Genomic DNA, 15,131 nt, shown 5'->3' on the forward strand with positions numbered 1-15,131 from the left:
ACATAATATATAAATATGGTATACATACATATACACTCACCTAAAGGATTATTAGAAACACCTGTTAAATTAGTCATTAATGCAATTATCTAATCAACCAATCACATGGCAGTTTCTTTAATGCATTTAGGGGTGTGGTCCTGGTCAAGACAATCGCATGAACTCCAAACTGAATGTCAGAATGGGGAAGAAAGTTGATTTAAGCAATTTTGAGAGTGGCATGGTTGTTGGTGCCAGACGGGCCGGTCTGAGTATCTGCTCAGTTACTGGGATTTTCACGCACAACCATTTCTAAGGTTTATAAAGAATGGTGTGAAAAGGGAAAAACATCCAGTATGCAGCAGTCCTGTGGGCGAAAATTTCCAAGAGCTCACCAAAACTGGACAGTTGAAGACTGGAAAAATGTTGCCTGGTCTACCATCTGAATGTCTCAACAGAAATTGAGACTCATCAGAGTCAGAATTTGTCATAAACAGAATGAGAACATGGACCCATCATGCCTTGTTACCGCTGTGCAGGCTGCTGGTGGTGGTGTAATGGTGTGTGGGATGTTTTCTTGGCACACTTTGGCCCCTTAGTGCCAATTGGACATTGTTTAAATGCCACGGCCTGAGCATTATTTCTGACCATGTCCATTGTCCATCCCTTTATGGCCACCATGTACCCATCCTCTGATGGCTACTTCCAAAAGGATAATGCACTATGTTGCAAAGCTTGAATCATTTCAAATTGGTTTTTTGAACATGACAGTGAGTTCACTGTACTAAAATGGCCCCCACAGTCACCACATCTCAACCCAATAGAGCATCTTTGGGATGTGGTGGAACAAGAGCTTCATGCCCCGGATGCGCATCCCACAAATCTCCATCAACTGCAAGATGCTATCCTATCAATATGGGCCAGCATTTCAGACCAGCAGCCAGCACTACGTCTCCCAGAATTCACCAGCTTCACTTTTCCTGATTAAAGTTCTGGTGGGATTTCCATTATGAGTAAGGCACTTACAGCACATTCCCCAGTGACCAATTACTCCATCGCCATATGCTCAGGCACTTTAAAACCTAGTCAAATATAGAATGTAATCCTCCCCAACAGTAAAAAAAATGAGGTAAGCCCATCCACCATGTTCCTTGTTCCATTATGCTAGGTGCCTATGCTCACCGCATTACGTAAATGGCTGATTCCTAATGTCTGTTCAAGAAATGTGTGGTTAAATTACAGGGGAACACAGCGATATAACATATCAAATTGGATATGCAGCGTCACTATCCATGCGACAGTAATCATGTATTGGTTTACAGAGTATTTCCCCATAAATGACACCGAGGGGAGCCTTTTCATCTTAGAGAACATGAGAGCTGACAGTGAGCGAGTGGCCAGTCATCTGATCGTGAAGAATGAAGTGCAGAGAAGTATAGCACGGACGGAGGGAAAGTAAAAGCGGAGGTTGAGGTAGAGGGGCGCAAAAGAATTGCAGCCTTAAAACAAACACAGACGGAGAGACCACAGAGTCAGCCGTACTGTCTCTAAGCTCGGTGGTACTCTAAACTAGAGATCGCTGCCAAGATAAAAAGAAAGAAAATAATGAAAGGTGTGGGATAGCCTGGAATGGAGAGTGAGAGTTGGAATGATAGTGCTGAACCATTATGGCTAGTGGCTGTTTTACAGCCCGGCGCTCTATGAATGATGGGAAGCTTAGGCAGAGAAGTGTATATAACTCAAACACGACATCTGAGAAAAGAGAACAATGCACATTACATCTCGGCAGACCAATTTCTCTATGTGACACACTTCCTAATGGCTCGTATATCTGGGCCTCTTTCTGCAGCTGAGCTATTGGCAATGGAGATGCTAAAGCATGAAATGAAGGAGAAAAGGTGCAACAGGTGCTTGGATCCTGTGCTGTAACATGTTAAAAGGAAGACCACGCAAAGAATTCAGGGAAAACATTAGAGACTTACAACAACACTTTATTGAAAGAACACTACAACAAAGAAGCAACAGGTGAACAAAGAAAGACTACAAAGAGATGAAGGTGGTATGGAGGTAAAAAGAAGAGATTCAAGAGACATAGAGAGAGAGAGTGTAGTCCCTTTCTCTTAACTCAGGTTTCTGTGAAGTGTTTAATGTTTGGCGAGCTCTGCCAAAAACAATGACTTTCTCCTTCACTGCAGCTTCATCCTGCAGTGAACTGACAGAGAAGCCGGGAGAGAGAAATGAATGAATACTGGCAGAAATTAAAATGACATAGAACTATGAATTTCTGGAGCAAACCTACAAATACATAGAGAGGAGAGTAGAAAATGTACTGAATGAAAAAACTGAACGCGAGGCTGCTGTGCAAGCAGTTGCTGTGGTTATAGCAGCGGTATATTACCTGCCATGATGCCTGCGTCCCGCAACACTAACCATAATGCGCAATAGCATGCTGATAGCTCACACACAGCAGACTTTGTGTTCACCTTTTCCAGCATAAACAATCCCTACACTGCAGGCAATACATATTAACCCAAGAACAGGAGAAATGCCTTTTGTAAAAGAGAGCTCTATTGTATCTTTGTCACTCTCTATCAGGATAGATCATTATCCAGATAGAGCCAAGATTTCAGCATCACAATAAAAACATGGTCTACATTTTCTGAAGAAAATACCTGTGCTTGAAAGCCAGCAAAAGAGTGGTGTTGAATTTTATCTCTAAGAGAGATTACAGTTCACGTACCCTTAAAATAACGTTTGTGTAAGTTTATAATGTTGATGATTACCGACTGGAAACTGACTAGTCAATTTGAAAAGTCATCTAATTTATCTACAGGTTTTCCACAATTTCTGATTTTTTTGTTTTATGTTTTTCCCATTATTATTCTAGTCCTAGATTGCGGTGACATTAGCAAAATTTCTCTGAAATTTCACTGACAAAAACTTGTCCATTGCCAGTAATAGTGAGGCAGAAGTAACCAAACCGAGCTGCTTTCTGTTAGTCGATGCAGCAAGTCCGTTGCCAAATCTGTGTAGGAAAATATTTTGCCTTCACATGAAATTCCAGATGCATGGATTTCTTCTGAGATGACTGTATTTAACCTCCGAAAATTAGATGAACATTTTAGCCTTTCAAGGAAAGGCAATGTCAAGTTCTATCTATTTGAATGGGGGAGTCCTGCAATCTCAAAATCTGGTTGCCGCACTCCCATTTCAATAACATGTTTTAAATCAACAACAAAATCTCACATAAATTGTCCCATAAATGTTGTCTCGTATGTTCAAATAGTGTTTTTAAACCTTTTTTTTTAAGACTAAACCAAGCAATGTGAATGTGCAGTCCTAAGCGAGCGTCTCAGGTTTACATTAGAAGTGATTTGCTCTTTTATTTAGAAGGTGGAACGTATTCCACCATATAGATAAAAAATCGTCTTTGCATATCTATCTATAGTCTTTGATTTTATCCCCCCTTTAGATTTTCTCAGTATTTATCTGATGCTTTAATTAGTGTGATGACAGTAAGCTTTTAGAGAGTTTACATAGCAAACCCTCATGGAAAAGCACCACAGTTACAGCCATAAACATTCAGACAGACCTGGCTTTTGCGTCATGTCTAGCGCTGTTTTTGGAGCTGTCACAAGCTTTGCCATTTTGAAACAGCATGTCAATTTAAAAATAGTCTAACTTTTAAAATATATACCTTGAAACACCTGTGTTCTGCTACATCTAGCTGTTTTTGAAAATGTCCTGGAAATAGTCAATATACAGAGAATTTTTGATAACGATATGTCTCAATTAAGCGGGCTTACCATCATCCCATCTGCCGTCTGGGTCGGCGGCCCCATTGGGGTCATCGTCAGGGGCCACGCTGTCACAGTCAGCCCCGTCCAGAAGACTCCCTTCCTCCTCCACAATGTGAAGCTTATCTTCATCATCTGAGTCTGACTGGCCCTCCAGCACATGACTGTAGTTACTCACTGCAGAGACAGAGAAACACAACACTTAAGGAGAATGTTAACATGTGGAGCCTGCAAATGCTTGCAAACCACAAAAGGTTTGATGAAACCCTCAAGATTTGGAAAGACGCTGTTGGTGAAAATGACAACAAGATAGAGCCAGACAATATTAAAGAGAGACAGACACAGCAGCTCAGACGAAGCCAATTGTTGAAGCCGTAGAGATGACTGAAGAGATGTAGAGAGATGAAGTGTGCTTCAGGGAATAATTCAATTAAATACCAAATAGTAGTGGAGCAGTTCCTGTGTCTTTCAGTGAGCCAATGAAACAAGACAAAGAATCACTCGAGATTGAATCAATAAATCAGAATGGCTTGTGTTAAAACCATTTGTGGCCAAACGGTTCAGTGTGGACATGGTCAGACACTGTAATCATATCATCTCAAACGTGAAATGACAATCAAGGTGCTATAATAGTGAGATCATTTACCATACAACACAAGAAACATGTCTTTTTATTGGTGTGCAATCAGGGGGAAAAAAGGCCATTTGTAACATTTTTTAAATGCCTGTTTACTTTTTTGACAAAGACCTCGTTGACCTGAAAAAAGAAAGAGATCGAGCTAAAACACCATTGATTTTCTGTAACAGGCCAGACGATCTTAATTAGTAATGTATGTGTTTGCATGCTAGGCTAAGTGTGATTTGACATTCTATTAAAACAGCGGATGACGGAGTGGTAAGCTCGCCCAACAAGTTCTCATTCGTTAAAGGTAAGTGCTGGCAGGACAAGGCCTCTAATGGAGCATGCATAAATCAAGAGGAGGTTAGATGCTCAGATTTATAAATTTAGCTAAAAGAAAGACAGTTTCAAACACAGTGACAGGAAACATCCAGCACTTCTATATATCTTGGATGTAGAGTTTGTGGCCACCTGAGGAATCTGCATTACTGTTGTTATTCTGAAAATTGTCATCATTTACTAACCCTTATGTCAGTCTTTCTTTTGAGGAACACATTGTGTGAGTGTGTGTGTGTGTCTGTAAAAATGAATATGCTTTATCTAATCAATAGAATTGTGACAACAGATTACAAGCAATATTATTATTTAAAGTTAACAAATTAGAATTGAGTAATAATTAATCAAATTATTCCTTAAAAGTTAACCATTTAAAATTAGTAAAGTTTACAAAAAAATGTAAAGACAGACGTCAAAGATTAGTTAAGAACTCTTTATTTTATTTTGCCAACATTGAAGACACCTGATGTTAACAAGCAGAACTGCTGAAGGAGAAACCCGTCATTTTAAAACAAACCAAAAACAAACACAGATCACCATAATGGTGACTTAAATTTATGTTTATTTGGTCGTTGTTGCACGTTTTACTCATTTTTAATGGTTAACTTTTAAGGAATTAATAGATTAATTTTTACTCAATTCTAATTTGTTAAATTTAATTAATAATAATGCTTGTAATGTGTTGCCACAATTGTTTTGATTACATTAAGCATATTCATTTTTACAGTGTAGGGTCCAACCAGTTGAAGCATTCAAGATATTTTCCTTTATATTGCACAGAAGAAAGAAAGTCTTAATATGAAGGCAAGTCAATTATGCAATATTTTTTGGGGTGATCTGTCTCTTTGATTGGTCGAAAAAAGCAAATTTCCCAATACAGATATTTATACGTTAAATGTACATGACACAAAAGACAAGAGTAATTATCATTGTAATATATGTGAATCATTGTTGACCATACACAGCAGGAGTGTACTTTTTGCAGGGAAAGAAATATGTATAAAGAAGAGCCTTCCTTTCCATCCTCCTCCTCCTCTCTCTCTCTCTCTCTCTCTCTCTCTCTCTCTCTCTCTCTCTCCATTTCTCTCGCAATTCTCACTCTCCGTCATTCTTCTTTTCCACTCTTCTAAGTACCTCTCTCTGGCCAAATCAATTTTCCTTTGAGAGGAGCAAAGTCAGCAGAGGGGCTGGCCGTAGATTCTCTCTCTCTCACACACACACACACGCGCACACACACACACACACACACACACACACACACACAATATCTCTTCTACCGGGCTTATCTGGCACATTTACATTCAGCTGATTTTGTGCTTTTTGTTGCACTCTTTAACCAACTCGCTCTCTCGTTCGCTCTCAATCTTCTTTTATTTCTCTGGCCTGTACTTTCATTCTCCACCTGTTCTGGGCATGTATAAACCTCTTAACCTCTTTCTTTCTCTCTATCTCACACTCTCATCTTTGGTTTTAAGGTCATGGATCAAAGCAAAGACCTTTGCCACGTCTATGTACCTGAAAGTAGTGTCTCGACATGTGCCGTGGTAGAAAAATGCTGTCCATAGCAAAATGGAAAAAAAAAAGAATCGCAATCATAAAGATAGACCTATCGTTCACTAGCCACAAGTTCTGTCAAACCTATCCGAGTGATGCACAGATCACCACAACAGTCAATTCGGTGTACTGTGAAGGAGATGCTACCAATCCCATCAGGCTGTTCAGCCAAGGGAAGCAAACGGTGTGGCTAGTCAGCAGTAGACAGAAGTAAAGGGACAGCAGAGAGTGTGTGAGCTCACTGTGAATGATCCATGACAAACAGCCACGAGCCTTGTTCCGCCGTTCCACATGAGAGATTTCATTACAGCCTTCAGGAGGTACACACAGGAAAAGTGACTAAACAAACAGTTTACCGAGAAAGGAATAGCTCACATTATGCTGGAGCTGTAAACTAAAACGGTGTGAAGGCACGGGAAGAACAAACTGTCCTTAATAAAAAGCACATAAAGGACAGCATAAAATATTCAACATCTGTACTTTAAAGTAGAGAGGTTAGAGGTCAGTGTCTGGGTGTCCCTTGTATTTTTGGTCAAATAAATGCAGCCTTGGTGAGCATGAGATACTTTTTTTCAAAACTTGCAGTGTAAATAGAGTGTAATTGATTAAAAAAAAACTGTAATAGAGAAAGAACAGGAAATAATGATGGAAAGGGATACTGAACAACAGCTCATTGTATTTTTAGCATGTGCGTTAGCCACCAGGTCAAGGCTCTACTATTACTCAGTTATATAAATGCTTGGTAAATGTACTTCCTACAATTTTTCTCTAAATATCACATATACTTGTCCAAAACATTGACATTCCACCGAAACATTCAATGGTCTTCTTTGCATGTGTTACCGGCATGCACAGCACTATGAATATGTCAAGTCAGCCTATGAAACCATTAGCCTAATGAGTCTACATTCCTACAGGTCAATCAGTTTTCCAGCTATGCCTCAACTATGGATTTTACAATCAACCTAGTGAGGTGATATGTTGACTGGGCAAAAACTGGACTCCAATCTGCTACTCTGTAAGCTACCTGCGCGATAAAGCCTGTATTCCCAGAAATCCAAGTGATTCTCCGAAGCAAACATGTTTGAGACCACTTAATAGGGCACTGCAGTGATATCTATCAAGCTACAGATAGATAAATGTCTATTAAAGAGTTCCCTAAATGAGTACACACACAAAAACTGACTGACCTGTGTAGAGGTCAGCTGCTTGTTAGCAGTACATCAAATATAGAGACTTTAAATAATGAATTGAACTTTCTTTCATCTAAACCTCAGCTCAGATAAAAGACAGATGAGACTTCAAGGCAGACAAGAGTTATTGATTTGTCATTTAGGAAGGTGAGCTGCAAGTTTCCCATGAGTCTTTGCCACTAACAACATTCTCATCTGCTACTTGCCCTCTCAATCGCTATGTAGAGGTTATTCAAGCACAATGGCGTGATTGAGACAAGTAAGACATGTTGCTGGTTCAAAATGAACAAATCTAGCAATACACGATATTAATATTAATATCTAAAAACAAAAATCTGTCCTTGTAAATGACAAGTGAATTTAGGCATCAAAATAATATGTACAGTACGGAAATGGATGTTAATTTATGATATTTGCAAATTATTATATTTTACAGTGTTACTAAAATCAACTGGTTTTAAAGATTAACTTTAAGGTAGCATAAGATGAGTGCAAAGGTATATCTAAATGTAAAAACGGGATAATATAGATTATATATATTATATATACACTTACCAACCCCACATTTTTGGATGGTATTTATACTATAAAAACCGATACCGATCTCTAATATCTAACAACGATATGGTACATCTGACCTTTGCATAGTTTGCTACGTGAAGATGCATAGAATTAGCCAGTAAGAATCAAATGTGCCAAGAGAACAAACAGTGTGTTAAATCTTTCAGGAGTGTCTCTCTCCTGGAACACTCTCTGCAGAACATATTAATCATTGTGGCCTGTGGTGTAAGAAAATAATCACTGGGGCACACTGATACCTCGCTCAGGATTCTGTTCATGGGATTTATCACCATTGAAGGGATCTTGAGGGGGGGCACAAGAGCAGTAAATTACAGCATGCTTTCCTCTTTATACAGCGACAGCCACGTTTACCTCCCAAAGTCCAGAGCTTTGTATGGAAAGTAACTGGTTGTATACCTGTAAGTCTGCCTGAACCAACATATGACAGCACGAGGTGGATGATCTCTAAAAAAAAAAAACCTTAATGGCCTATAATTGGGTTTCCATTCCAAACACAGTTGCCTTTAGAGCTTATGAACGTGTGTTTTTTCCAAAGCTATCTTTGTGGCGAGAGAATGGTTGTTTGTTTTAGAAGGAGGCTACAGTAAGAATGAATAGCTGGGTTTTTCACTCGTTTGTTCGTCCAGGAGTGAGAGAGCTTCTAGTTTGCTCCTCCAACCTTGGTGAGAGAAGCTATGCGTGGAATGTCCAATCATAACACTCTCCCTGAGTGGCTGGACCATAACGACAGATCGCTGTGTCGGCGTTTAAAAAAAAAACACCTTCATTACAACAGGCACATACTGCACTGTTGCTTTTCAACTGCAAAGACTAATTAGTTGTGCATGTTACTGTTGCTCATTTAGCTTTAGCGATTTAAACAAACCAATAAGTATAATTTGGTGCGCAACCAGACTAGAACTTGAATGATTCCTCAAATCATCATTTTGATGAGGATGGGTGTGCTGTTACTTTGTTTGATTTGACAAACAATAGCTGGGTTTCCACCCAAACATAAAGTGAAGCTTTTCAAAGTTTGGAAAAAAAAGAAAGAAAAACAAATGCAAATTAGGAGCATTTCCATCAAGTTCTTTAAACAGATGACGGTAGTATTGGTAACCTGGTAACCAAACACCATAAGCTGAAACAGACGGTTTGTCACATGGTTTGGTTTGCTACATCCAAATTTATTCAGAATTTATACAAGCGTAAAAACTTTATGAATTAGGGGATTTAAAAAATATTCTGTTTCCCTCTCTCGTTTCTGAAGTGATACTTCAACTGATAAAACAGATCGCCAAAAAAATCCCATTCATGTACTGAGATCTGATCTGGGACAAAAAGCAACCTACTAGACCCCACCCAGAACACCCTAGCAACACCTTAGCACCCAACCAAGAACTCCCTAGCAACCTCCCTAGCAACACATTTGCAATGCTTGAGCAGTGAGCCCCAACCAAGTACACCCTAGAAACAGCATAGCGCCTTAGTGCCCACCAAGAAAAGTCACCGTGATTTTTGCAAAGTAAGACATGTCCCTGGATCATTATATTTTGTTAACCCTGGAACAACAATGCCATCTAAACATTTTGTCCTAAACCTAACCCTTATCCCTAAAATCAGAGAGAAATGATAGGTGAATGACACCGATATAGAAGCACCTAACCCTGGTTGTTATCCTAAACTTGACAAACTTTAAACTTGTCCCTCAAATCTGATTGGTTGATTGAAATGTTGTTCCAGGGTCAACAAAGATGTTGATTCAGGAACATGTTGCACTTGGTGAAATCACGTTCAACCACCAAGAACACTCTATAGCAAGTCAAGTCACCTTTATTTATATAGCACTTTATACAATATAGATAGTTTCAAAGCAGCTTTACAGTGATAACTAGAAAATTATGGATTTTGGCTGTTGCTCAGCTGAAGTCAGTGTTGATTCAGTTCCATTGTAAAGATCCTCCATAACTGAATAAGTTCATTTCATCTATAAAGCAGTTCTGCAGAAAAAAGTCAGTAGTCGTCCAACTCATTTCAGTTCAGTAAAGTCAGATCAATAATCTTGTTGAATATTAAGTGTCCCCAACTAAGAAAGCCAGAGGCAACCATGGCAAGGAAACCAAACTTTATCATGTGACAGAATGTAGAAAAAAGCCACAGGAGAAACTAGGCTCAGACGGGGGGCCAGTTCTCCTCTGGCCAACAACATGAACACTGTGTCATAATGATTCAGGCAGCATCACAAATCAGTTCAGATCGGGATCACAACCACCTAGCAATGCCTGAGCACCCACTGAGTAGACTCTATCTGCTGCATGTGAACATCTTAACTGCATAGTAACAACTTAGCACCCTAAAACACAATAGTAAATGTATAGCAACCCCTTAGCAACCACCTAGAAAAACTTTAGAAACCTCCCTGCAACTCACTAAAACTAATCAGAAAAGCAACAGCATAGCAACACCTTAGCAACCACTCAGAACTCTTTAAGAACCACACAGCGAAAATCTCGTTAGCCCTGTACAAGCCATATTGTAATATGAGTACATGTGAAGAGGATGATGGGAAATCAAACCTGCTGAGTGAATGGATCCTGGTGGTTGTTTCTGTCATTAACTGTAAAATTTGTAGTAAAGTAGCAGCTCTAATAACTGTACAACGCATAGCTGGATTTGTGATAGTGTGAAGAATGTATCCATACAGCAATGTTGGAGGAATGAAGACACACCCTGCGCTAGAACTGCGCTATATATAAACCAAAGCTTCAATACACACAAACACTTTTCTGTTTTTCTTTTCGAAAACTGAAAAATAACAAAGCAGAACTAGAAAAGTGCAGTAAACCCTTCTGGACCATGCATGTTGACTGACTGGCAATTCTTTGTAACACGAACCCATTTTTTTCACTGGTAAACACCGTGTGTCACAGGCATCAAACCACATCCCCACCCAGCATTTTTTTCTCTCGCACACTCTAACCACAACAAGACAGAGCCATTACATCAAACAAAGCTTGTCACTGCACACATCTCTGTGCGTCTGGTGAGTGTGCAAACCCAGAGAAAGACTCGGATTCCACATGCGGCCCGTATCATTATGTTTCTGCTCTCTGTTTTCAGAGGCTAGGCTTAGGGCTGCACACTCTGCTCTGGGCTGTAGGGGGCGACCTGTTCCCTAGGAGATGTCATTGAGGCAACAGAAGCAGATGCAAACGATGCAACACAGCATGGCCCCATTTGTAAAGCATTTAGCATTCATGTGATGTACAGTACGTCTCCATTCGTGATGTCAGAGAGGAAGAGAGATGGGAAACACAGAGATGCACTTATAAAAATTCTGGCAGAGGTCAATAATCTGATAATTCATTTCATGTCACAATCTGATAAAAAATGTTTTATCTAAGAAAACAAATATTAGAAAACTATTACTAATATTTTGGCTATAAATAAATTGATGAATTAAAAACAGTAATGTGAAGGATCAACTACTTAATTTAGTTGGAAAAATATGAAGAATGGTTTGCTTTCTGAAATGAAAAACAAAAAAAGTAGAAAGTAGAGAAGAGTTACAGGCTAAAATACTTTTTTTGTCAGTCAAATATTTCTCAGAAATATAATACTGTTGCAAATTATCTGAACAATTTGCAATTATATATATATATATATATATATATTATAAATATATAATAGATCATATATAATAAATATTATTTATATATATATATTATGAATAATTTTATTTTACACTACGTTACGAGACTATTTATGTTTATGTCTATCTTATGTTTATGTGGTATTTGTGCTCTAAAGTGAGCAGCGTAAGTAAACCATCCTTCAAGTTAGAACTTCAAGACAGAAAAAGTCATCAAAAACAGATTGAAACAAGAGTCTCCAATACTGACTACAATCAGTGACCAATAGAGTGCATCCATATTGAAAGAAGATCAAGTCAAAGTGGTATATATTTAAACCGGTTTCCTGCAAGAGCACCATGGGCCATGGCACAACCTAGGCTACAGATGCATTACAACTTACAGTAACTGAAAAGTACATAATATTCACACTCCTACATCTCATTTTCCTTGCTTTCCCATTTTTTCCTTCCCACTTCCTGCCCTCTGGGAGTCAGTACACACGTCATGAATGGCGATGGCGCCACTTGTCCTGATAAGAGTGTCACTTCACAAGTGCATCATTATCCAGCCAATGCTAAGAAGCTAATTAGCCACAGCAGGCTGTCTATATTCATTGAAGAAGAGTGCTTGTCAAGCACAACACATTGCTAATGTACACTTCGCTTGACTTCAGGTTCATATGAGTGATAAAAGTGTTAACATTGATGTGCTAAGAGAAGGAATGCATAGCGAGGAACATGTCAGTGTGTGTGTGTGTGTGTGTGTGTTTGTGCTTGAGCAAGGGCGACTTTGAGAATTCATGAGGTGTGTCTGGCCTTCACATGAGAGTATGTGAGTGTATTTTGAGCTAATCTTGCTCAGCGCAACTGGGTTCTTCTAAATAAGGTCAGAGAGAGTGGTCATACCTGCACTATGATAACAGACCGCACAGCTTCAGTTCGTCAGCTCTTACTTTAGCATGTTTACATTTGAGGTAAGGCCGACTCCATTCACAGGCATAATACGTGTGGTGGACTAATTTAAAAACTCTGAAAGTCTGAGAGAAAGTTATACCAGTAAGTGTGAGTTTCAAGGCAGTGCATTACCTGTTAGTGAAAGCATGGGCGGTATGTTGTGGCACTCGTGTATTATCAGAGCCTGCTCTGTGTCTGTGCAGTGCTAGACTTTGTGTCTGTTTGTGTGTGTTTGTGCTTCACCGGTCTGTAGATATAAAGAGGAAACATCTGTTGTGCCTGCTGAGTAGTCAGTCAGTCTTGTACCTGCAGATATGGTTCACTAACCTGAACCTTTCTTCATACAGTTTCACAACCTTCTCTATCTCTCTCCTCCCACTCGTCCCTCCATCAGATCTGCCTCCCTCTAACTTCACACTCGTCTTCATAAGCAGATCAGACAGAGGTTCAGTGCCACCCATGGTCAGTGCGCTGGATTTAGACGCTAACATAATACATTGTTTAGGGTGGGAAAGTCCCGTCGTCAAGGTAACCCTACCAAAATTAACACAAGAAAGCACTAAACTGTTGTATGAGAACACACAGACATGACCAAACACCTGTGTCAACAGGAAATGGGGATTTCTCTCTCTCCCACTCAAATGCAACAGATGAGATGTGTACGTTAAATGTATATTTGTTCTTTCAGTCATCAATCCACTGGCTTGATGTGGATGTAAATGGTAAAATGTGACCAAAACTCTTATTGGTAGCTGAAAGAATAAATAATAAATAAATACAATACTTTTTAAGTCACAAATGATATGCTTTAAGTGTCTTTACTGTTTAGCAGTGCGTTCCAAAACGAAAGCTAATGGAAAATTATTTTTCTTTTGAGAATTTTACACGTCTCTCATGTCTTTCTATAACTGTGCTTGGATTTGGCAACAATTTCAACAAATATTATAGGCCTATAGATTTCAGTATAAACATTTTTATAATCATATTTATCATTTTTATTTCTCTTAAGCATTAGAATTTTAGGGGGAGAAAACTCTGAATCTAAGTTGAAATTTAAAGGAAACTGCGAACACTTAATCCTCCTGAGCTATAAAATGTTTCCCTGTTCGGTGGTTTTTCTAGAGATGTACTGTAATTGTGTCTGCTCACTCTCTTGGACACAAACACTGTCAAAAAGTTTTAATCTATGAAATAATCAATAAAAGAATGAGTGAATGAGGCAGTGGTGTCTAGACGAAACATTGAACAGTCTGTCTGACTGACTAACACCAAACTGAACAAACAGCACACATAGATACAGTTATTTATGCACATATCCAAACCAACACACACAAACAGAGAGAGAGAGAGAGAGAGAGAGAGAGAGAGAGAGAGAGAGAGAGAGAGAGAGAGATATTCAGATGCTCTTAAATTGACTAATCGTGTCTGAGTCACACTGTGTGTGTGTGTGTGTGTGTGCGTGTGTGTACGCAGGCAGGGCATTTCCCAAACAGCACATCAGTTTAGTCACACAAAGAGGTCAGAATATACAAAGAAAACATAATCATGTAATAAAAATATTATAAAAGGATAAAGTTCTGATCCTGGATATTGTTTGGCCGAGTTGATTGTTTCCAGCCATGATGAAGTCTCATTTCATTATTTATATATTGTTTATCTTTTATATTTTTGGTTTTCATTTTCACTTTTAATAAGTTTATGCTCTGCTTTTGTCATATTTATTTATTTGACATTATTTATCTAAAGTGTTATTTTAGTTTAAAATGTAGTTATTTTATTACATACATTTAAACTCATTTCCGTTAGTTGCCAAGTTAACATTTACATTTTTCAAGTTTAATATTTATGTTTCATTTTATTTCAGCTTTATTTCAATGACCAAAAACAATTTTTAATGGTTTTAGTTTTAGTTAACAATACAGCATTTTGATTGGCTGGTGCTTTTCTCTCTCGATTGCTCATTCTAAGGCTGAAAACACCTTAAACCGGATTAGCTGCTCTGTGGATCAGACAGACAGGAGGCCCAGTCGCAGTCTCAGCTGTTGGATTGTGGGAACAGGTGAAGTCTACAGCAAGGATGACTATTCTTGTTAATGGGGCGCTGGATATGGGGGAGGGGAAAACAGATAAACGGTCCCTCTTTTTCCGACCTAAAATATTCAAAATGACATTATTCAGCGGCATTTGATCTGCGAGAGATTGGGCTGTGTGAGTAGATACAGCGGTTAAGAAAAAACTGTTAACGACTTGAAAAGACAACGCACCGCTGTCAAAGTCCATATTCATCTGGACGGAGAGTTTGCCCGAGGCAGATCCTGTCACACATGGTCAGAGAAAGGAAGACTGAGAGAGAGGGGGCTGCTCAGACTCTTGTATTTAAAGGTCAGGTCTCATAAAGCTGATCATTCAGACAGCCTGACACTTACAGAGGTGAAGAGATGCCACAGGCGTACACACACACATATTCGCAACACTCCCACTGGAGGCAGAGAGATGAGTCAACA

At 39.0% G+C, this 15,131-nt stretch overlaps 1 protein-coding gene across 2 annotated transcripts in view; it reads right to left on the reverse strand.

Annotated features, from left to right (window-relative positions):
* Positions 1 to 15,131, reverse strand: part of zeb1b (zinc finger E-box binding homeobox 1b) — a 59,611-nt gene that overhangs the window by 12,867 nt on the left and 31,613 nt on the right. For both annotated transcript variants that reach the window (XM_039664837.2, XM_039664838.2), the window contains exon 2: positions 3,786 to 3,953. In XM_039664837.2, the coding sequence (XP_039520771.2) occupies positions 3,786 to 3,953 (168 nt within the window). The remainder of the gene's footprint in view (positions 1 to 3,785; positions 3,954 to 15,131) is intronic.

This window comes from Pimephales promelas, chromosome 17 (genome assembly GCF_988280905.1).
Source record: "Pimephales promelas chromosome 17, fPimPro1.hap1.1, whole genome shotgun sequence".
NCBI lineage: Eukaryota > Metazoa > Chordata > Actinopteri > Cypriniformes > Leuciscidae > Pimephales > Pimephales promelas.